The sequence below is a fragment of the Simochromis diagramma genome, unplaced genomic scaffold (genome assembly GCF_900408965.1).
Source record: "Simochromis diagramma unplaced genomic scaffold, fSimDia1.1 OVJJ01000562.1, whole genome shotgun sequence".
Taxonomy (NCBI): Eukaryota; Metazoa; Chordata; class Actinopteri; order Cichliformes; family Cichlidae; genus Simochromis; species Simochromis diagramma.
Genome location: NW_024387126.1, coordinates 210,207 through 233,008, shown reverse-complemented (window position 1 = coordinate 233,008; position 22,802 = coordinate 210,207). Strand labels below are relative to the sequence as shown.

Here is a 22,802-nt window from a genome sequence, read left to right as displayed (position 1 = left end):
ATAGTAAGGACAAATGTAAAATATCACAGCATTACAGTCAGAGGAGTTAGTGTGTGGAACACCTGTACAGATGAAATCAAGACAAGTACATCAGTACAAAAATTCACACAATTGCTTAAAAATATAAATTGCATGAATATGAGTTGTCTCATTGTGTCCTCATTCTAATAGATCAAGGCCAGAGTAACCAAAGCTTAACCAAAGTGTTTATTAAGGTGTTTGTCACATAAAATAAGATCAGAGATTAAGCAGATGTTAAACACAGGATGCTTAGTTTATGTAAAAATGTTGTTTGTTGTTGTTTTGGTTTACATGCTGCAAATGGTTTTATTTGTGTATGTTCATGTGTTAGACTTGTACATAGTTAAACATGTATGGATCAAATAATGTTGAATTCTAGCTATGGATCTGTAAGCAATTACATTTGCAATTACATGGGCTAGGAACAGGAAAAGGGCGATTGTGGCTCAAGAGTTGGGTGTTCGTCTTGTAATCGGAAGGTTGCCGGTTCGAGCCCCAGCTCAGACAGTCTCGGTCGTTGTGTCCTTGGGCAAGACACTTCACCTGCCACCTACTGGTGATGGCCAGAGGGGCCGATGGCGCGATATGACAGCCTCGCTTCTGTCAGTCTGCCCCAAAGCAGCTGTGACTACAACTGTAGCTTGACTCCACCAGTGTGTGAATTTGAGAGTGAATGAATAGTGGTATTGTAAAGCCCTTTGAGGAGTCCTGAAAAGCGCTCTATAAATGCAAACTATTATTATTAAAAGTGTAATCTTCATCCTATTCCTTTTCGAGCACACACATTCATAAAATATATATATATATTCTTCTAACTCTATCTATAAATTAAAGATCAAACTGCAAACATGACAATACAGAATAATGCCGACACACAGGGCGGCAGGTACAGTGCCCACATGTGTGTGAAGGGTTGTTGGTGGTTGCTGTCTGTTCTGCAACAGGTTTATTTTTAATCCACTGAATGGCCTCATATTCGACTGGGCCACATAGAAAAGAGGAAATGCAGCCTGTGGTTTGAGACAACAGTTTTGTGTGTAGCAATCTCTTATTTTAAGCCATCAGTATCCAGCAAACATAAGGTCTTAAAGCACACTGCACTTTATTGTCCTCTTTATACCCTGATGAGGACAATACTTTAGACCAGCGGTCCCCAACCCCCGGGCCTTGGACCGGTACCGATCCGTGAGTCGTTTGGTACCGGGCCGCGAGAGTTGAGGCTGAGGTGTGAAATGTATGGTTTTCAGGGTTTTTATCAGTTTTCAGCGTTATTTTGTTATCGTTTTTATCGTTAACTCAGTTTTCCTGGGTCTTTTCACGTGTGTTATGAATAAATCTTCTTTTTTTCGGTACCGGTACTAGTTTTATTTTGTTGTATTTATCCGCGACACCTTAAAGGCCGGTCCGTAAAAATACTGTCGTGCATAAACCGGTCCGTGGCGCAAAAAAGGTTGGAGACCGCTGCTTTAGACTATTAACATGTCAGTAAGATGTGAAACTTTAATGATTGAGACCATGAACATATGCAGAAAGTGTTTAGACTCTGACCTGTAGATCAGACTGTCACAGGAAGGATCACTTCTCAAAATGATGGAAAATATTGTGTAAACATTGTTATTTGTATAACTGCAAGTTCACACAGAGCTGCAGTCTTATCTGCACCATCTCTGCACTGAAACAAACCTCAATGATCTTTTGTTGTTTTCTTCATCAGCCTGCAGAGTTAAAATGAGGAAGAACATTTAATATAGAAACTGTGCTTTAACTGCTCCATTAACTATTTGCAGGTATTAAAGTAAAAGAAAAAAAAGATTACACATCTTTACTGTAACAGTGTCAGAGCTGACAGGTGGGGAGGTCCAGACTAGGAAGAAGAAATTAGAAGAACGAAAGAGAAGGAAAGAGAGAGAAAGAGAAAAAAGAGGTAGCGATACAGAAAACAAACAGCACCTGAAAGAGAGCAGAAGGAAGACAGAGACCCCATGAGGAGAGCTTCTGAGAACCAGAGGCAACGGGCAGCCGACCCTCCCAGAGACCAGGGACCCATCACAAGCTGAGGACAGGGCCCAGGGCTGTGATCACATGCACATAATATACAAGGACAAACAATCATCCACATCAAACCACTGCTCTAAAACACTTTGAAAACTCTGGTGTGGATGTGGTGTCTGGTGTGGTTACTTACTCGTTATCAAACTTCAGTAAATGTAAAGAGGAAGTGGAAGTTTGGTCCAGTTATAAGTGAACTGTTTAACACAATGAAGCAACATGTGGTTTGTTGCAATGCTTTGTGCATTTTCTCAGTAGACTTTTACGATTTAAAGTTACTATGGCAACATGAGTAAAAATAAGGGCAAAAGTCTGTCAGGAATAATTATTATAACATTAGATACACAGAAAAAAAACATCCGTCTACAGTCATGTTGTAGGTAATACACCACAGTATCTTCTGATCTATTAGTCTACACATCACTGAATCATTTGGACAGATTAACATTTGTGGAATCACACAGTGTTTAAGTCTGTTATTTATTTATGTTGACTGGAAAGTGTAAGTTGACACTTTTGTGACCTCAATAGAGATTTTGTGATGACCCACAGGTAAGTCTCTGTGTGCCTGTGATCAGTTATCTGTAACTCAGTTTTCTTCATTTGTTACCATCGAGGCCTGAAACTATCAGCTTCATAATAAAGGTCACCTTTGTTTGGTACTCTGAGTCCTGCTTTGCAAGGGTGGCTGTAGCTCAGGCGGTAGAGCTGAACATCTACTGATCAGAGGGTTGCTGGTTCAATTCCTGGCTCCCCCTAGTCTGCTTATCACATATTCTTGGGCAAGATACTAACCCCAAATTGCTCTCCGAGGCATCCATCGGAGTGTGAATGTTTGTCACAAAGCACTAAGAAAAATGTGCTAGGGTGAATGGGTGAATGCACGAGTTGTGTGAAGCACTCAGAAGAGTAGAATAAGTGCTGTATAAGAACCATTTAGCATGTGGGTCTGCTTTTTGAACTGACTCTGGACACAATCACATGATCTTGGTTGGTAACATGTGGTGTTCAACACAAACATCATTATTACAGTGTTTCAATCATTGTTTCACATCATCAGCTTGTTTTATTTTATTGTGTTTACATGTAGTCAGAGGCTGAGGTCAGTGTGCATCTGCACATACATGTCAAAGCAAGACAAAGAACAGTCTGCAGAATAAATGAGTTCCTGCTTTACTTTGAAATGACAACAGATAATAAATATAACTTTGAATTTATCTATGAATTTAATTGTTCTTTAGTTGGTGAAACATAAAAGTCTTTAGTCTCACTTCAGCCACACACTGAGTCATTTCCTGTGTTTGGGTCTCCACAAAACTTAAAACCAGAATTTAACCACAAGGTGGAAACTTTCACAGGTCTGAGGTCAAAGGAGCCTTTTTCACTATATGACTGCATGATGATGTTTCAGCTAAGAGTCGAATAAAATAAACATATTTTAATGCAGCCTAAAGTAAGAATTTAATTTTAATTCAGCAGTTAAACAATTAAAAGGAGAAAAATGATTTAAAAAGGCTTTAGTGAAAATACAGGCACCAAAGTAGAAAAGCTGTTTTGGTATATTCACTCTCAGTGACTCCCAGTCTGCAGAGACCTGCCAGGAGACAAATATTAGTGGATATTGCACCCAAAAAATACCCCAAACGGGCAAAAGAAATATCCTGACATGAAGCAACAGAACAGCTTTATATATTATAGAGAAAGGAAACAACACAACACAAGAAACAAGCTTCTATGTTTGCAGTGGACAGGAAATATAAACATGTCAACCAACTGCTGCGGTCAAAGCTACAGGAGCTGTTTGAGTTTTGTGTGCAAGGGCAGGAAGCACAGAGAGACCAATCAGAATAAGAGCCTGTAGAAAAACTCTTGTTGTATCTATATTAAACACAACTTCTCTTTATCTGCAAACTAAAACTGTTTGATTATCTGAGGATCAGAGTGCAGCAGGCTGGATGTGACGATGGGGCACTCTTTGCTCTGCATGATGGGCTTTTTCTGTAAGTACACGTCTGACATTGTTTGAACGGCAGCGATTAATGAAAATGTTTCTGATCTGTGAGAATTACAGTGAGTCACTGCTTTAACCTGTTTACCTGAGAGCTGGAACAAAGCAGACTTGTGATTCTTTAAGTGTTTAAATGTTTGATACGCTGCTGCTTTTTGCATCACTTATAGTTACACACTGTGTTACAACAGTTTGAGTTATTATGTTTGAGCCTGTTTGACAAACAGAAGCACAGAAATTTGGTGATTACTGTTCATCTGGAAATGTATCTTTAGAAAGTCTTACTTTATATTGTTTTTGATCTTGTCAGTTGTATAATGTCTGATGAGGTTTTATTCATTATTTTAGTGCTCAGTACTGTCATCTGTGGAAATGCTGAAGGTAAGAAATGATTATTTTCTTCCTGTTCATATATGTAGCTGTTATCTCCTGTAATGTGCTCAATAATATCCTCCCTGTGTTTACATGTTATCTTCTGCACAGACTCAATGCTTCTATTCAGCCTGTGCAGTTAAACATAAATGGCTTCAGTAAGCGCTCCATGTGGAGACTGTGGCGTTCTTCAGAGCTTTTACTGATGTACCATTTGTACCACTTTCAGTCTGTAAAACTGTAACAACAAAACAGAGCAGGTACATTTAATCTCAGTGTAGATGCACACATGTCACATGACCAATGCAAGATCACAACATTAACAATAAATGGACAAAGCCTGTCAAGTGACGTAAATACAAATACCACATGCTGACATGTTTTATGCTAACAAGCAAAACAAAGCACTAACAGTTAGCTTACAGTAGTAATGTAACAAACTTCACAGACCCACAAGAAGGACAGAGCACTAATATGTAGAAACAATCCATCATCTCCCCAAACTTATACTTTATCCCATCTCAAGAGCAGCAGATGCAGAACTATCACAGACACGGAGCTCTAGCCATTACTTGGCACTTCCGCTATTGAACCACAGATAGCGGACTTTGACATTAACAGACCAGGAAGAAGTGTATTTGCTGAGCAATACTTTAGAATCATTTACTTACGGGATGAATAAATGTGACCCGTCATATAACAAACTTGAAACAAACTATATTTCAGGAATAACCTGAGGGACAAAATATTGTATATGATACAGCTCACACTCCACTGCATTTATTGGTTAAAATACTAAAATGATCATATCAAGAGTGCAACCATGTGAGCAGATGTTTCAGCTGCTACACAAACTTTACATTTACTAGAGTTTGTTTCCTTGAAACTGACTGATTTCCTTTTCATGCGTGTTTATTAGTCAATGCTAACAGATCACAGTTATGATTCACAAGATTGCACTTCTGCTGTGACAGATCCACAAGTGAATTTGGAGAGTTTTCTATAAGTAGAGGGTTCATAAACCCTGCGCTCAGGCTCACAGGCTCAGGCTTTTTCTCACGCTTAGAACAAACCACCAGGTGGCGTATTACTCACTCATTTAAGTGACGTTATTCTGCTGGTGGTGGTTGTGTCAATAAAAACCAGGCTCACCTGCTCCCAGTCATTTCAAACTATTTACAGAACAATCAGCTGTTCTTTATTCAATAAGATGCCACACAAATTATTTGTGCCACTCCAAAAAAATAATTTCTGTCCACTATAAAGGAGAACATCACAGCCTGATACCTGCAGGTCTGACAGCAGCAGGTGTATCACTCCTGTTTTCTACCTGGAGACAGCAGTCGCCTCATTGTTCTGACACACAACACAAAACTATCCACAACACTACACACTAACTACACAAGACAACACTAACTACACGCTCCAAACACGCTAAACGTCACAAATCTCTCACATCTTAAAACTCGCGTGCAACTGATATAAGATGCCGTAAGCTGAAGACAGCTTCAACCGTCTGTTTGTTACGTCATTACTTATAATGCCATTATTGCCATCACTGCTCACAGTTGCAGTAGGAAAGAAAACTGCAGCTGGAACATCTGTGTAGCAGATGTTGTGGGTTTCTTCTTCTTCCACTAAAAGGATCACAATAACAGCCTCATATTTTTCTAACTTACAAAACTTAAAATTAAGGCCACTCTGACAGCTGACAGCACAACCACACCAGCAGGGGGCAGTGTGACTCTGACCTCTGATGGACTGTGCAGACAGAATCTGATTTCAGAAAAAAAACATCTGACAATGAGATCATCTCTTTGAGCTCTAAGTGCAATCTCTATATCTGATAGAGACGTCTACACCTGCAGAGGAAGGAGAAGAAACACAAACTAAAAGTGATTCATTCGTCATTCAGGAAACTGATGAGTTTAGATATTTTTTCCAAGTTTAAAATGGCCTTCTCCGAATTATGGGAGTGAATCACTGTTCAAACCAGTACTTAGAAAACTAAATATGTCAAATTAATAATTATTAGGCTCAGAGCGTCCTCAATGAAAACAAAACTTGTTTTTGTTGATTTTCAAGTCAAATTGTCACTAGAATACAAAATTATGATTCTCATTAACAATAGCAATAAAACCAGGACAGATATTTATAATGATTTTAGATTTCTATAATTCTGCTTATGTTATATTATTTTATTATTTTATTTTATTTTGTTTCTACCAGAGGGTGCTGTGACACCATCAGCGTCTCTATTTCCCAAGGCCTTGTATCAAAACGAGCTTCATGTACTGACTGTGTATTAGCATAAATCTGTGCATAAATCTATCCGGTAAACGTTTTATGCACCAATCATTATGTTTTAATGATTGGACACTAATTTAAAAACTGAAGTTGTTTGTACTTTAACAACTGCTGGCTGTTTTGTTGTGACTCTACTCTAATGTCGTGAATTTTTATGTTTCTCTTTTCCTAACTGGATCATTGTTATGTGACCAGTTCCCATTAAGCCCACCGTGACTGTGGAGCCATTCTGGCCTCAGATATACAGCGGTGAGACAGTCACTGTCAGATGTGAGATTCAGGGAGGTGAAGGAGCTCAGTGGACGTATAAATGGAGACCAGACAAGTTAAACACACCTCCAACATCCAGAGAATACACAATCAGCAGTGCTACTGAGTCTGACAGTGGAGAATACAGCTGTCGGGGCACAAGAAGCTCCACCTGGACAGAGTGGAGTGATGTCATCACATTGAGAGTAACAGGTAAGTTGGACACATTTCTCTCATTTTAATTCCAAAAAGATTGCAAAATAATTTCCACAGTGCTGTGCGTTTCTTTTTTTAGTTTGATATCTAAAGTCATGCACAACAGCTTTTAATGTCATTATATTAATATTAAGTAATCACTCAGGGTAAAAACGAGAAAACAAATTGTTTCTTACATGAAAAAAATAAATGCAAATGTAATTGTCCCAGTTTCTTCATGTCTGTGGCTGCAAACACACAGTTTTCACCACTATTTCAAAATTGAATGAGAGCTGACGTCCTGCAGCTAAACTCAGACAAAAGTTGTCACTAAATCTCCTTGGCTGAACACATGCTGCCATCAGCTTCTTCTCTGCTGGAAAGTTTCAAGACAATAACAACAAAATAGAATTCAAAAAAATAGAAAACAAATGAAGCAATTTGTTTATCTTATCACAAAATAATTTATTTCGTGATAAGATAAAGACACGTGATCATTTAAAGACACAGACACTCGTTTACATGTTGTTATTTCTTCACACACAGATGATTGAAACAGTCTCTTTACTGGCTTTGGAAAAAATCAGTTGAATAACTGCAGACCGTACAGAACTCAACTATATTACTGTTTTGTCCTCTGTAATGGGCTGAGCCCTGACATGAAATCACAACCAGCCACAGAAACAACTTTTCTATAAGGAACCAATGTTTTGATAACTCCACAGATTTATAAACACAACTTTAAGAGCAAAACACAGAGAGCTGTCTACACAAAGAGTTAACTCTCTTTGTGGAACAGAAAACTCAGTTTCCCTCATTTCAGGATTATTTGTATGTTTGTTTTCATTCACTCTGGTAGATTCTAAATATCATCAAATTACCTGTGTGTGTTTTTTTAAACAAACCTCCTGAAAGTTGATTTTCAAGGGAAATTTTCACCAGGATGCAAAATTATGACTACCATTAACAAGAGCAAAAAAAAAAAACCCAGGACAGCTTTAATGATGATTTGATATTTGTATAATTCTGCTATTGATTTTCAAGTCAAACTCACAAGTCAATCTCCTAATCATATATTTTTTATTTAAACAGCTCCTCCTGAGCCTACTGTGACCCTGCAGCCATCCGGGACTCAGATACACAGCGGTGTGATATACAGAGGTGAGACAGTCACTGTCAGATGTGAGATTCATGGAGGTGAAGGAGCTCATTGGACGTATGAATGGAGTCCAGACAAGTTAAACACACCTCCAACATCCAGAGAATACACAATCAGCAGTGCTACTGAGTCTGATGGGGGAAGATACAGCTGCCGGGGCAAAAGAGACTCGTCCTGGACAGAGTGGAGTGACAACATCACATTGACTGTATTATGTAAGTGGGATTCACTCATTTAAATTTATCTTGCACAATGTTTCATCGAAGAACACAACAAAATACTTTGTCTTTCAACAAACCTCAAGCTTTTGGTTTTTATTTAAATATCTAAATATTAAATCTGATGTACAACAGCTTTTAATGTAATTATAATAATACACAGCAATCACTCACAGTGAAACATCTGGAGATAAAAACATATAGTAAATTACCTGATTCAATTAATTTAATACATTTTTTTAATTGTCACGCTCCTGGGTCTTTTGACCCAGTGTTCAGTGGGTTTTCTAAGTTCATTTGTTTATTAGTTTCCCCTTGTGTTTTCAACCCCTGCGTTAAGTCTCCCTTGTCCTTATGTGTTTTGTGTCTGCATGTCTTTTGTTGTCAAGTTCACGTTGTCATGTCTGCATTTCATTATGTTTCCTGTTTTATTTTGAAAAAGGTCCTATGTTCCTGTGTTTAGTGTGTTTAGTTTTGCACTTCCCCTTTGATGTCGTTATGCTCATGTTTCAGCTGTTCGTCCATGTGTTGCCACTTCTCCTGATCACCTCGTGTGTGTATTTAAGTCCTCAGTCTTCCTGATGTGTTCAGCGTTGCGTCCTCCCTCATATATGTCTGTGTGTTGTGTTTGCCATATCTACCAAGTTCATTTTGTATTGCCAAGGTTAGTTTCGTTTTTCCAGTGTTCAGCAATAAAGCTCCCATTTTGAGTTTCAGCCTGGCCTCTACGTTTGAGTCTGCATTGTGGGTCCTTTCATGCCTCCCTCCATACAGACCGTGACATTTATTGTTGATTTTCAAGTGAAATTATCCATCTGTTAATGATATATTTTTGTTTGACCAGCTCCTTCTAAGCCCACTGTGACCCTGCAGCCATCCTGGACTCAGATATACAGCGGTGAGACAGTCACTGTCAGCTGTGAGATTCAGGGAGGTGAAGGAGCTCAGTGGACGTATGAATGGAGAGCAGACAAGTTAGTTTTGTTGAGCCCACGTGCTTGATGTTGTAAACAGTTTCCTGTGACATGTTTACATTCCCGATTATCTTTTTAAAAGTTTGTATGAATTGACTGGTTCAGAAAAGTTTGGACTTGGACTATAAAATTACAAACAGATTTTGGCAAAACTACTGTTGTGTTCAGCACAATAGAGTCAGTCTGATCCTGCTCTCCTTATATGTGCTTAGTATTGGACATGTAATGGAGACACATGGTGCATCTTCTTATTTTGCATATGCTGATGACACAAAGATATGCTGTACTTAGACCATGTGACCCTGGCATGTTGAGTTCTCTTAATGACTGATGACTTTGAGGCTCAAACTGAATGTGAGCTAATATCCTCCAGCTAAACTCGGACAAAGCTTTAAATGTTGTCACTGAATCTCCTCGGCTGAACACATGCTGAACACATGCTGAACACATGCTGCCATCAGCTGCTGCTCTGCTGGAAAATTTCAAGGCAATAACAAACAAAAGTAGAATTTGAAGAAACCTACATTTCAGACTCATATGACATCAGAAATGCAGTCATGTGTTTATCTCTTTAAGTAATAATCAACATGTCAGAACTTTTTATTGCAAGTCATATTTACAACACGATGCAAAAATATTATTACCATTAACAAGAGCAAAAAAGGCAGGACAGCTTTAAATTTGTATTTCTGTAAGCCTGCTCGTGATATATTTTTAACAGCTCCTCCTAAGCCCACTGTGACCCTGCAGCCATCCTGGCCTCAGATATACAGCGGTGAGACAGTCACTGTCAGATGTGAGATTCATGGAGGTGAAGGAGCTCAGTGGACGTATCAATGGAGGCGAGACCGGTCAAACATACATGAAAAATCCAAGGAATACAGAATCATCAAAGCTACTAAGTCTCATAGTGGAGGATACAGCTGCATAGGAAGAAGGGGAAATTTCTACACACAGTGGAGTGACATCATCTCATTATCTGTATCATGTAAGTTGATCACATGACAGGATATTTTAATGTTAATTCATTTCACACATTTTATACAAAATAACAATAAAAGTAGTGTGAATTAATTTTTAATGTAACAGTAATCATTCACAAAAATATATATTCAGTAAATTTGATGAAAAATGAAAAACAAATGTAATGATCCCAGTTTCTTCACCTCAGTTGTTGCACATGCTGAGTTTTGATCACTGCAGCTCAGTGTCATGATGCAGATCTTTTCTTTTAGCATTTTTCTTTTTCTAATTCCTCAAACTTTCCATTTGACTACAATTTGGCCTCATTTTAGGAGAGACTGCTCTGCTACATTAGCCTTTCTCTAACTGCTCGTATGTTTACTCATAGCAGCAGTTTTGTTTTGTTTTTTACTTTATTTATCTTTACACTTTCCAAATTAAACATAATGAGTTTTGGGAAAAATAAGAAATTAATTTTACTCTGAATGAAGATTATTTTCTGTAAAACTGAACTCAGATAAATGTTTTTACAAAAGTATTTCTTTGGCAGTCTAGTTTTAACTTTGATGCCACATGAAAACTTTGTATTTCACCATTTATGAACTAATAATCACTTCATGAGAGCAGAGCATTTTCCTGCTTTGAATCCATCACTAGAGGTTTAACAGCAAGAGCTAACTGACTGCTCATGGATTATATGTTCATAAATGTCTAAATATGTAAATATGAAGATGTAGAAATAAATAAATTGTTGAATATAAAGATCTGTAAATTACCTGGTTTAATTTATTTATTAAAAAGTAACTTTTTGATTATTGATTTTGAAGTCAATTTATCATTGTTCTAATGATATATATTTTTTATTTGAACAGCTCCTCCTAAGCCTGCTGTGTTCCTGCAATCCTCCTGGACTCAGATATACAGCAGTGAGACAGTCACTCTCAGATGTGAGATTCAAGGAGGTGAAGGAGCTCAGTGGACATATCAATGGAGACAAAACAACCTGAACAAACCTCCAACATCCAGTGAATACAGAATCAGCAGTGCTACTAAGTCTAACAGTGGAGGATACAGCTGCCGGGGTAAAAGAGGTTCCTCCTGGACAGAGTGGAGTGATATCACCAAATTAACTGTATCATGTAAGTTGGACATATTTCACCCTTTTTTATTTATATTGCACAAAGTCTCATCAAAAACACAACAAAATACTTTGTCTTTCAATCTTTTTATTTTAGTATCAAAAGTAGCGTAAAAATATTTTTTAAGTTTCACACATTAATTTCTGTAAAACTGAACTGCACGTCTTTGGACTGCAGGAGGAAGCCTTTGGACCCACACAGACACACACGGGGGAACATACACACAGTGCATTTAAACAGCTCCTCCTGAGCTCAGGAGGAGCTAACATGGCAGTTAGCAACTGCCATGTTACAGTGTTGCCCCAGAAATGCTTTTTGGCATCGAAAAACAAAATTGCTGAATCCGACATCTCACATGATGAAAACCTTATCTGCTTATGATGAACTCTTTCTGAGCTTTATTAATCATTTGAAACTAAGTTATTTACAAACATGTTGCTAAAGGTTTACAGAAAAACTTAAGATCACAGTTAAGTAAGCTTATGTTAGGAACAAAAGGACATCACTTTGTTTGATGGAGATGAAAATTATGAACTTACAGCAGGCTGAATTCAAAGATACCTCACAAATCAAAGTGTAAAAATGATGTGGCTAATCCATTTCGCTGAAATGTCAGTGGAACAACTCCAAATGGTATTCAGTACGGCCGTCACATGCCGGCACTCAGACATTCAAAAGGTCGAATTTCTTGTAAGAAAACAACTTCAGATAATTTATATGTGATTCAAATTCATAACCTGTTTAACTTTTCTTTTGTTGTAGCCCTCTGCAGTTCCAAGAAACAACATTTAGGCTACGTCCGAAAATGCTCTGAGTCCACACTGGCGTTTTCAGTCGTTTTCACAGAGTTGTGCGTCCACATTGAAACGGCCCAAAATGAAATGAACTTCCAAAACAGAGCTACCTAGATCACTTAAATTACACAATTGAAAGCATATGTGTATTGTTTGTGTATTTATACACAAGCACTCATATATATTCAAATAATTTAAACAAAAATATTCATTTACCTGTTACTACCACACACCAAATCCGGTCGTTGGTACTTCCTGGCTTGTGTAGCCTCTACGTAACAAAAGCTCAACACTGCGCCCAGCATCCTGGAGCACTTCTGTTGTCTTTTGTACGTGTTTTGAGTTTGTACGTGCTTTGGAGTTTTTACGTGTTTTGGAGTTTGTATGTGTTTTGAAGTTTGTACGTGCTTTGTCTGTAGGGGCCACCGTAAATATACTTTTACTTATTTACTCCACATAAAATGTAATAAATAAATCATAATACAAAAATCAACTATTCACATTTCAACTTTTAACTATTTAAATTTTCAGCTTTTTTCCTTTTAAACAAATTTAAAATGAAACAACACAAAACACTGCAAACCACAACACAATTAAATATAAATTATAATATGAAAACAAAAAGAACATGCATATCCTCTGTCACATAGGCCTGCATGAATAAACTTTCTGAATCCTTTATCATCTGCAACTGAAAATAGTTGTGGATGATTACTATACCTTTCTAATGTGACGTTGTTGTCCGTGGCTCTTTCTCTGTCTTTCCCTCCCGCTCTGTTCCTGTGCTACTGAGAGTGTAACTACCGCCCTTCCCCCCTCTGCCCAGCGCAAACCACAAGGCTCGCCTGCGGAGCGAAGCGGGAAAAAAAGTGCCTGAGAGAAAGAAAGAAAAAACACGGCTCCCGGCTCGCGTCGTTCACGTCAAAGTTCCGGCTCTAAGAGTTTACAACATAGGACACATATTCAACAGGTCAATATTGATAGATACTTTATTGATCCCACAAAGGAAATTGTTGTGTTAGAGCAGCATGATAAAAAGTGAAAGTAGTAAAGTCTACTATAAACAACAAAGTTTCACAATAAAATAAAAGTGCCAACGGGGCCTGGTGTGGGGCCTTACACTATGAGACAGCACAGAAATTTTTATATTTATAGTGAAAAAAATGAATACAATAAAGTTTGTTAAAAACATTAAAAGTAACCCATATGGAAAAGATATATATAAATCTTATAAAGTTTGTATCTGTCTTGTGTGAAACTTGTATGAAAAGCATATAAGAGTGAAAACAGATATAAGATCCCTTGAAAAATTATATAATGAAACTTGTTTGGATGTTTTGGATACTTACTAAAACAATGTATGAAAGTAATGAGAAAGTGGCCACTTTCATGAGTAATCACATATAGGTTTTTACTATTTCTTTTCCATATGGGAAGGCTCATATTGTGTAAGACAGAAATGCAAATTGCATTAATAACTAATATTTTATGAAGGGTTATTATACAGCTTTATAGAAAACGGTAGGAATGATGTATTGAAGTGTTCTTTATTAGTGATGTGCGATACCACTGATTTTCTTTCCGATCCGATACCAAGTAATATTCAGGGTGGTATCGACGATACTGATCCGATACCGATACTTTGTACAAAAACTTATTTTATTTATTGTATCTCAAATTATAGCGTCATAATGATTACAGGACATCAGATTACTTGTTCTTATCACTTAATAATGCAGAGTTCATCATATAGAAATAAAAAAACTGAAGTTGTGCTATTTGAACACGTTGCCTGCCTGCAGCACTAAAGGACTCTGTGAGAGACGTCTGTCTCGCCCTAGCAGCACCTGTCCCTGCCCTCCTCTTCAGTTCGCCTCAACATACGCGCCTCATATTCTGTGACATGATTTACTCTGAGGTGTTTGACAAGGTTAGTGATGTTGCCACAACCATACATGCCAACCCTCCCGATTTTTCCGGGAGAATACCGAATTTCAGTGCCCCTCCCGAAAATCTCCCGGAGCCACCATTCTCCCGAATTTCTCACGATTTTCCACCCGGACAACAAAATTGAAAAACCATATCACAGAATTTATAGCGCGGTCCAGCCAATTCCAGTTTCCAACAATGGCGGCAGCGATCACTCTTATTTCTCTTTCTGGGTCGCAAAAAAACTTTTAACATATTTTCAGGTGAGAATGTAGCTGTGTAAACTTCAAATATCTGAGCCGATCGACACATCGTCTTCAAACCCTATCTTTCGCTACTCGGGTTAAACACGATATATAAGTCACTTTGATAACTTAAAAATGTTATTGTTTGGCCTTTTCAGTGTTTTATTCGGTTTGGCTGAGATTAAAGTTATTAGATTAGATTCAATTAAATTTAACTTTATTAATCCCTCGGGTAGGTTCCTCCGGGGTTTTCGCCCAGCTGAATAAACGTCAAACAGAAAATGATTAAACAGAAGAGTTTACGCCAGCGCCCGGTTATATTTTAGATAGCGTGGAGCAGACAGCAGAGTTTCACTCCACCGAGGGAGCTCGTGACGTACTACCCGGCTTTCTTTAGACCGCGAAGGCTGGGTCCTCAGGTGGAAGCAGCCTCTGAATTTGAACACCCCCGCTGTTTCCGGGCCGGCCAATAATAACAGTGACATTTAACGTATTTTATCCAATAAATAAACACTGCAAAATGTATTTACCCCCCAGCAGCCCTCTTGAATGTCTCCCTAGTATGGCCACAACACCTCACTCTTGGAGCACTTTTTTGCCACATGTATTCCAAACCACGTCTCAGCTGTTTGTGGAGGTAAGTCCGCACATGACTCCGATTACGCTCAGCCATTGTTGTGAGTGCGCACGCCAAGGGGCTGCGAGACATTTATACAGCCGTATTTCGCACATGACTATGAAATGCGAAAGAGGAAGTAGTACCTTTGAATGTAGACAATCCGAATGTTATAGTTTCTTTCCACTGTGTTGCTGTTAATGATAAACTACAAATTTACTCTAAATTGCTAAAATATCGATATTTTAATGTGAGAATCGATTCTAGAACATAAATGATTGGTATCGGAGGAATCGATGTTTCAGGATCGATCCGCACATCACTATTCTTTATGGCAGCGTGGTTGAATCAGTCGGAGGAGCTCTGGTGCCTCTGAAGTGTGCCCCCCAGCAGACAACAGTAAAATAGACACACTTGTCACCACAGACTGGTAGAAAATCTCCTACATCTTGCTCCACACATTAAAGGATCTGAGCCTCTTTAGAAACTAAGATCTCAGGTTATTCAGAAGGATAACAGCCAACTGACAACTCTGGATTATATGTTCATAAATGTACAAATATGCAAATGTGAAGATGTGTGTAGAAATAAGTAAATAGTGGGATATTTGACTTTTAAAAGTATTTATGCAATGTAAAATCTGAGAAACTGAAGTTGTTTACATGATATTGTGTTGATGTTCAGTCTCACAGTTTAGTTTTGTGCACACCTGGTTGTTTCCAGTCACTCTGCTGGTAGATTCTAAATATTAGTAAATTACCAGGTTTAATCTGTTTGTTTTTATTAAAGTTTTTTTTGTTGATTTTCAGTCAAATTGTCACTGGGATGAAAAAATGTGATTACCACTAACATGAGCAATAAAACCAGGAAAGCTTCAATTATCATTTTATATTTCTATAAGTCTGATGATGTTATTTTTTATGAACAGCTCCTCCTAAGCCCACTGTGACCCTGCAGCCATCCTGGACTCAGATATACAGCGGTGTGATACACAGCGGTGAGACAGTCACTGTCAGATGTGAGATTCAGGGAGGTGAAGGAGCTCAGTGGATGTATGAATGGAGACAAGGCAGGGTTAACATACCTGAAACATCCAGTGAATACACAATCACAGTTACTGAGTCTGATGGTGGAGAATACAGCTGCCGGGGCAGAAGAAGCTCTTCCTGGACAGAGTGGAGTAATAGCACGCCATTGAAAGTAATAAGTAAGTTGGACATATTTCACACATTTTATTTTATACTGCACAATGTTTCATCAACTCAACCAAACACTTTGTCTTTCAACAGCACTGCAGGTTTATGTTGTTGGTTAGTATCAAAAGCAGTTTAAAATATTTTTTAATGTCATTATTAAATATTTAATAATCGCTCTGAAAAAGATTTTGTTAGTTTGATGAAAAAAAATCAGTCCAAATGTAATAATCCCAGTCGCTCCCATCTTGACCTCATGGCTGCACATGTGGAGTTTATCACTGCAGATCAGTTACTTCCTTTGTTTTTAGCATTTTTACATTAATTCCTCGACGTTTCAGGTTTGACTACAATATAACCTCATTTTATTAGAGACTGTTCTGCTACATTACAGGTTCCACTTAGATTCTTTCATGTAATTGTCGTTCATGGAATCAATTAATTTTTTTAAATAAATGAAAAATAAAGGTTCTGATGAGGTCATCATGTGAAACTGGTACAATTCAGGTCATGGAAAATCTGCAAAAGCCACAAGAACCTGTTTGTTATACAATAACTACAAGTGTGACACACTCCAATGTCCCAAATCAGCAACTGCACCAGTTTCACATGATGACCTCATCACAACTTTTAGAAAACGTTTCTCACATGATAATTTCTTCCAGTCTTCTTAATCTGCTGTCAACTCATGAAAAATAATCTGTAACTTTTGGAATCTGAACAAAAGATGATAACTGTGCAAAGTAAAAACTGCAGACAGAAATTGTTATGATGTGACTTTGTTTTAAAGTTTAAACTGTTTGTCTGTGAATCATTTGCTTTGCAGTCACTCTCCTCTTATGTTATAAACAGCAGAGTTTTCATGTTTCTCTCCTAACTGGATCATTCTTATGTGAACAGTTCCCACTAAGCCCACTGTGACCCTGCAGCCATCCTGGACTCAGATATACAGCGGTGAGACAGTCACTGTCAGATGTGACATTCAGAGACGTGAAAGAGCTCAGTGGACGTATGAATGGAGTCCTGCCAAGTTAAACACACCTCCAACATCCAATGAATACAGAATCACAGTTACTGAGTCTGACAGTGGAGGATACAGCTGCCGGGGCACAAGGACCTATTTGTTAACAGAGTGGAGTGATATCATCAGACTGACTGTATCATGTAAGTTGATCACATGACAGGACATTTTAATGTTAATTTATTTTACACATTTCATGCAAAAGAACAACAAAATATCAACAAAAGTAAACAAAGTTTTAATGGAGTTATAAACAGTAATCACTCAAAAGAAAAATATATTCAGTAAATCTGATGAAAATGAAATATAAACTGTAATGATCCCAGTTTCTTCACCTCAGTTGTTGCACATGTGGAGTTTTCATCACTGCAGCTCAGTGTCATGATGCAGTTCTTTAGTTTTAGCCTTTTTCTTTTTTCTAATTCCTCAAAGTTTCCATCTGACTACAATTTGGCCTCATTTTAGGAGAGACTGCTCTGCTACGTTAGCCTTTCTCTAACTGCTGGTATGTTTACTCATAGCAGTATTTATTTTATTTTTTTTACTTTATTTATCTTTACATTTTCCAAATTAAACATCTTGAATTTGGGGCAAAATAAGAATTTAATTTTACTCTGAATGAAGATTATTTTCTGTAAAACTGAACTCAGATAAATGTTTTTACAAAGGTTTTGTGTAGTTTTGACTTTGTTGCTACATGAAAACTTTGTTTTTCACCATTTATGAACTAATAATCACTTTATGAGAGCAGAGCAGCCTCCAGCTTTGAATCCATTGCTGGAAGTTTAACAGCATTGTTAGAAAACAAGAGCTAACTGACGACTCATGGATTATATGTTCATAACTGTCTAAATATGTAAATATGAAGATGTAGAAATAAGTAAATTGTTAAATATAAAGATCATTAAATTACCTGGTTTAATTTATTTATTTAAAAAAAAAGAACCTTTTGATTTTCAAGCCAAATATCAGTCTGCTAATGATATATATATTTTTTTTGAACCAGCTCCTCCTAAGCCCACTGTGACCCTGCAGCCATCCTGGACTCAGATATACAGCGGTGAGACAGTCACTGTCAGATGTGAGATTCAGGTAGGTGATGGAGCTCAGTGGACGTATGAATGGAGAGCAGCCAAGTTAAACACACCTCCAAAATCCAGAGAATACACAATCAGCAGAGCTACTGAGTCTGACAGTGGAGGATACAGCTGCCGGGGCAAAAGAAGCTCCTCCTGGACAGAGTGGAGTGATGTCACCGAATTAACTGTATTATGTAAGTTGGACATATTCAGTAGGTTTGATGAAAAATGAAATACAAATGTAACGATCCCAGTTTCTTCACCTCAGTTGTTGCACATGTGGAGTTTTCATCACTGCAGCTCAGTGTCATGATGCAGTTCTTTTGTTTTAGCATCATTTAGCAAGTTTCGATTTGACTACAATTTGGCCTCATTTTAGGAGAGACTGTTCTGCTACATTAGCCTTTCTCTAACTGCTGGTATGTTTACTCATAGCAGCAGTTTTTTTTTTTACTTTATTTATCTTTAATTTGCCAAATTAAACATGAGTTTGGGGCAAAATAAGAATGTAATTTTTTTCCAGTCTAGTTTTGGTCAATATTTGACTATAAAAATTTTTTATGCAATGTAAAATCTGAGAAACTGAAGTTGTTTACATGATATTGTGTTTTTATGTGTTGATGTTCAGTGTCACAGTTTAGATTTGTGCACACCTGGTTGTCAGCAAATTACCAGGTTTAATCTGTTTGTTTTTATTAAAGTTTTTAATGTTGATTTTCAGTCAAATTGACACTGCGAAAAAAAAAATGTGATTACCACGAACAAGAGCAATAAAACCAAGACAGCTTCAATGATCATTTCATATTTCTATAAGTCTGATGATGTTATATTTTTTATTTGAACAGATCCTCCTAAGCCTACTGTGACCCTGCAGCCATCCTGGACTCAGATATACAGAGGTACCACAGTCACTGTCAGATGTGAGATTCAGGGAGGTGAAGGAGCTCAGTGGACGTATGAATGGAGGCGAGGCTGGGTAAACATACATGAAACGTCCAATGAATACAGAATCAACAGTGTTACTGAGTCTGATGGTGAAGGATACAGCTGCCGGGGCAGAAGAAGCTCTTCCTGGACAGAGTGGAGTAATAGCACGCCATTGAGAGTAATAAGTAAGTTGGACATATTTCACACATTTTAATTTACACTGCACAATGTTTCATCAACTCAACCAAACACTTTGTCTTTCAACAGCACTGTAGGTTTATTTTGTTGTTTCGGATAAAAAGCAGTTTAAAATATCTTTAAATGTCATTATAAAATATTTAATAATCGCTCAGTGAAACATCTGAAAAAGATTTTGTTAGTTTGATGAAAAAAAATCAGTCCAAATGTAATAATCCCAGTCTGTCCCGTCTTGACATCATGGCTGCACATGTGCAGTTTATCACTGCAGATCAGTTACTTCCTTTTGTTACGCCCCCAGTCTAGGCGGGTAGGGACGCACATAAGGTTGGAGGAGAGAGAGACAAATCCCCGCCCTGGTTCCCAAGCCAAACATCCAAACCAGTTGTGAGTAAAAAGGTGTTTTTATTTAAGGAAAAGAAGCATAGCTCCAGGGTGAGCCCAGGCCAAAATAATAAACAAAACCAACTAAGTCCCACCAGAGAAAACTAACTAAACCCTAGGAAAGAAAAACAGAACAAACAAATGACAGAGCTATCCCTCGCTCCCTACCCGGAAAACAGGAGAAAACGATTCCAAAAGAAAAGGCAGCTCACCCCTTCCGCTTCAACCCAAGAGTGCCTAAGCGCTCAACTAATTCACTAGGAGCGGCTTTCACAATTTCACACTCTCACAAATACACAAGATAAGCACGGGCTGGGAACACCAGGGTCAGGGCCGCGACGGCTGGACGGCTGGCCGGCTACTCGCTCGTTCCACTCTCTCTCTCCCCCCTCTCGGAGCTGTCAGAGCGGCCTTTTGAAAGTAGTCAACCGCTCCATGGTCCAATCAGTCGCTCACGACTCCTCATTAGGGGAGGGACCTGGAAAAGTCTTAAGCACAGTACAGAAAACACAGACAGAAAACAGCCCACACATGGCCACAGCCGTAACACCTTTGTTTTTAGCATTTTTACATTCATTCCTCGACGTTTCAGGTTTGACTACAATATAACCTCATTTTATTAGAGACTGTTCTGCTACATTACAGGTTCCACTTAGATTCTTTCATGTAATTATTGTTAATGGCATTCAGTTATTTTAATTAATGAAAAATAAAGGTGTTCATGAGTGTCATAATATGTTTAATGATACGACAGCTAGAAGAACCTCCAGTGTAGAACAGATGCATTAGTGGATCAGTGGTTTAAGGTTCAGTTCATGGAAAATCTGTTAGAACCACTTGAAACCTGTTTGTTATACAATAACTACAAGTGTGACACACTCCAATGTCCCAAATCAGCAACTGCACCAGTTTCACATGATGACCTCATCACAACTTTTAGAAAACATTTCTCACATGATGATTTCTTCCAGTCTTCTTAATCTGCTGTCAACTCATGAAAAATAATCTGTAACTTTTGGAATCTGAACAAAAGATGATAACTGTGCAAAGTAAATACTGCACACTTTGTAAAAAATGTTGTGTTACAGTTTGAAATTGTTATAATGTGACTTTGTTTTAAAGTTTACACTGTTTGTCTGTGAATCAGCTGTTTTGCAGTGACTCTCCTCTTATGTTATAAACAGCAGAGTTTTCATGTTTCTCTTCTCCTAACTGGATCATTCTTATGTGAACAGTTCCCAGTAAACCCACTGTGACCCTGCAGCCATCCTGGACTCAGATATACAGCGGTGAGACAGTCACTGTCAGATGCGAGATTCAGGGAGGTGAAGGAGCTCAGTGGACGTATGAATGGAGTCCTGCCAAGTTAAACACACCTCCAACATCCAATGAATACAGAATCACAGTTACTGAGTCTGACAGTGGAGGATACAGCTGCCGGGGCACAAGGACCTATTTGTTAACAGAGTGGAGTGATATCATCAGACTGACTGTATTAAGTAAGTTTCATCCACATCATATGCCATCAAAATAAGTGAAAACACTTGTTTTGCAGCTTTGTAGCTGTTTCTTTTGTGCTGTTAAGTAAAATATTTTTCTTTTATTCTGATAACAAAAAACTGTAAAAAGCAGCTTTTTATTCACAGTGAAGAGAACAAAACATATCAGAGTAACTTCTCTGCTGTGCAGCTCTAATACATGAAGTGCAGAACAAATGCTGAACCTGCTTCAGCTGCTCCACCACATCCACTAAGAACAACAGTAACATCCAATATTTTCTCTTCTGCATTTGTCTTTTTATTTTTTACCTGTTGCACCAACATATGATGCAGTTACTTCAGTTGTTTTTAACATGTTACCTCTTTTAAATTAATCTTAGAGGTTTTAGTTAAAGAGTCTGCTCTCATCAGAAACACACACTGCATCTTTTTCACTTAATGAACTCTGAACTGCAGACAACAATATGGCCTCATTTTATAGAGATTGACAGACCACGTGACTTTCACGCATTGCTTTGTGGGTACCCGTGGCAACAAAATCAAAACACTGCATCAAGCACTAGTATTTCCAGCACCGGTAATCATTAATTCTGCGGTTTTAATCCCTACTTGCATTTTATTTGCCCCCAAAACAGTTATGTACAAAACGACGGACAACACGGCAGGTCCGTACAAAGACAGACTTGACGAAAAGGCAAGAAAAAAAGGACAAGGAAAAAATCAAAGGAGTAAAAGGGTCAGACCCATACGAGCATACAGAGTGAAGTAAGGACGTTAGCTGCTGCCCAACTTTCATCACGCACATTTTATTATTATATGGTCCTAAGTTTTAGTGCATACACTCACAAGATGTTTATTAACTTCAGCTCCCTGCAACAAGCCCAGGTCCAGTTTACTTTGGTGATTTGGACTGTTCCATTTCACAGCTGTTGTTAAATTATTTTCCTCTATCTCCTGTACAGGCAAACGCAATCTATTTGTCGTTTCAGGTTGTAGTATTACACAACATTTTCGGATCTAATAGAAAAAAAAAAAAAAAAAAAAAAAAGAGTGTTTCGTAATTCATTCAATTTATTGTCTTTATTTATAACTGGCATTATTGTTTCATTCTATTATAGAATCTTACAAGAAAGATGCAAAATTGTATTCCATCATGCTTTATTAGCTGCTTCGCTGACAAACAAATCAACAATGCAAAAAAAACAAAAAAACCCAACATACTGGAAAACAGTTGTTCATCACTTGATTGCTTCAATACAACCC

General features: G+C 37.9%; 2 protein-coding genes across 2 annotated transcripts; both read left to right on the top strand.

The window, feature by feature from the left end:
- The first annotated feature begins 3,551 nt into the window (after nt 1-3,551).
- Nucleotides 3,552-8,769, top strand: LOC120743406 (putative high affinity immunoglobulin gamma Fc receptor IC). Its single transcript, XM_040047027.1, has 4 exons — nt 3,552-4,070; nt 4,427-4,459; nt 6,953-7,219; nt 8,294-8,769. Exons 1-4 carry the CDS (start codon nt 4,034-4,036, stop codon nt 8,596-8,598), a joined length of 642 nt encoding a protein of 213 aa, XP_039902961.1. The 5' UTR covers nt 3,552-4,033; the 3' UTR covers nt 8,599-8,769.
- A 1,371-nt stretch (nt 8,770-10,140) lies between these two features.
- On the top strand, nt 10,141-17,369 carry LOC120743403 (low affinity immunoglobulin gamma Fc region receptor III-like; the record flags this gene model as incomplete). The annotated part of the gene is made up of 4 exons (XM_040047024.1): nt 10,141-10,540; nt 11,388-11,654; nt 16,167-16,445; nt 17,332-17,369. Coding segments are annotated over 4 exons (984 nt in total), but the record flags the coding sequence as incomplete, so codon positions are not given.
- Between the last annotated feature and the right edge of the window lie 5,433 nt (nt 17,370-22,802).

Coding starts and splice junctions, on each gene's coding strand:
- LOC120743406 (XM_040047027.1), top strand. CDS start 4,034: ATGGGGCACTCTTTGCTCTGCATGATGGGCTTTTTCT. Junction 4,071..4,426: donor CTGCATGATGGGCTTTTTCT/GTAAGTACACGT, acceptor TCATTATTTTAG/TGCTCAGTACTGTCATCTGT. Junction 4,460..6,952: donor CATCTGTGGAAATGCTGAAG/GTAAGAAATGAT, acceptor TTATGTGACCAG/TTCCCATTAAGCCCACCGTG.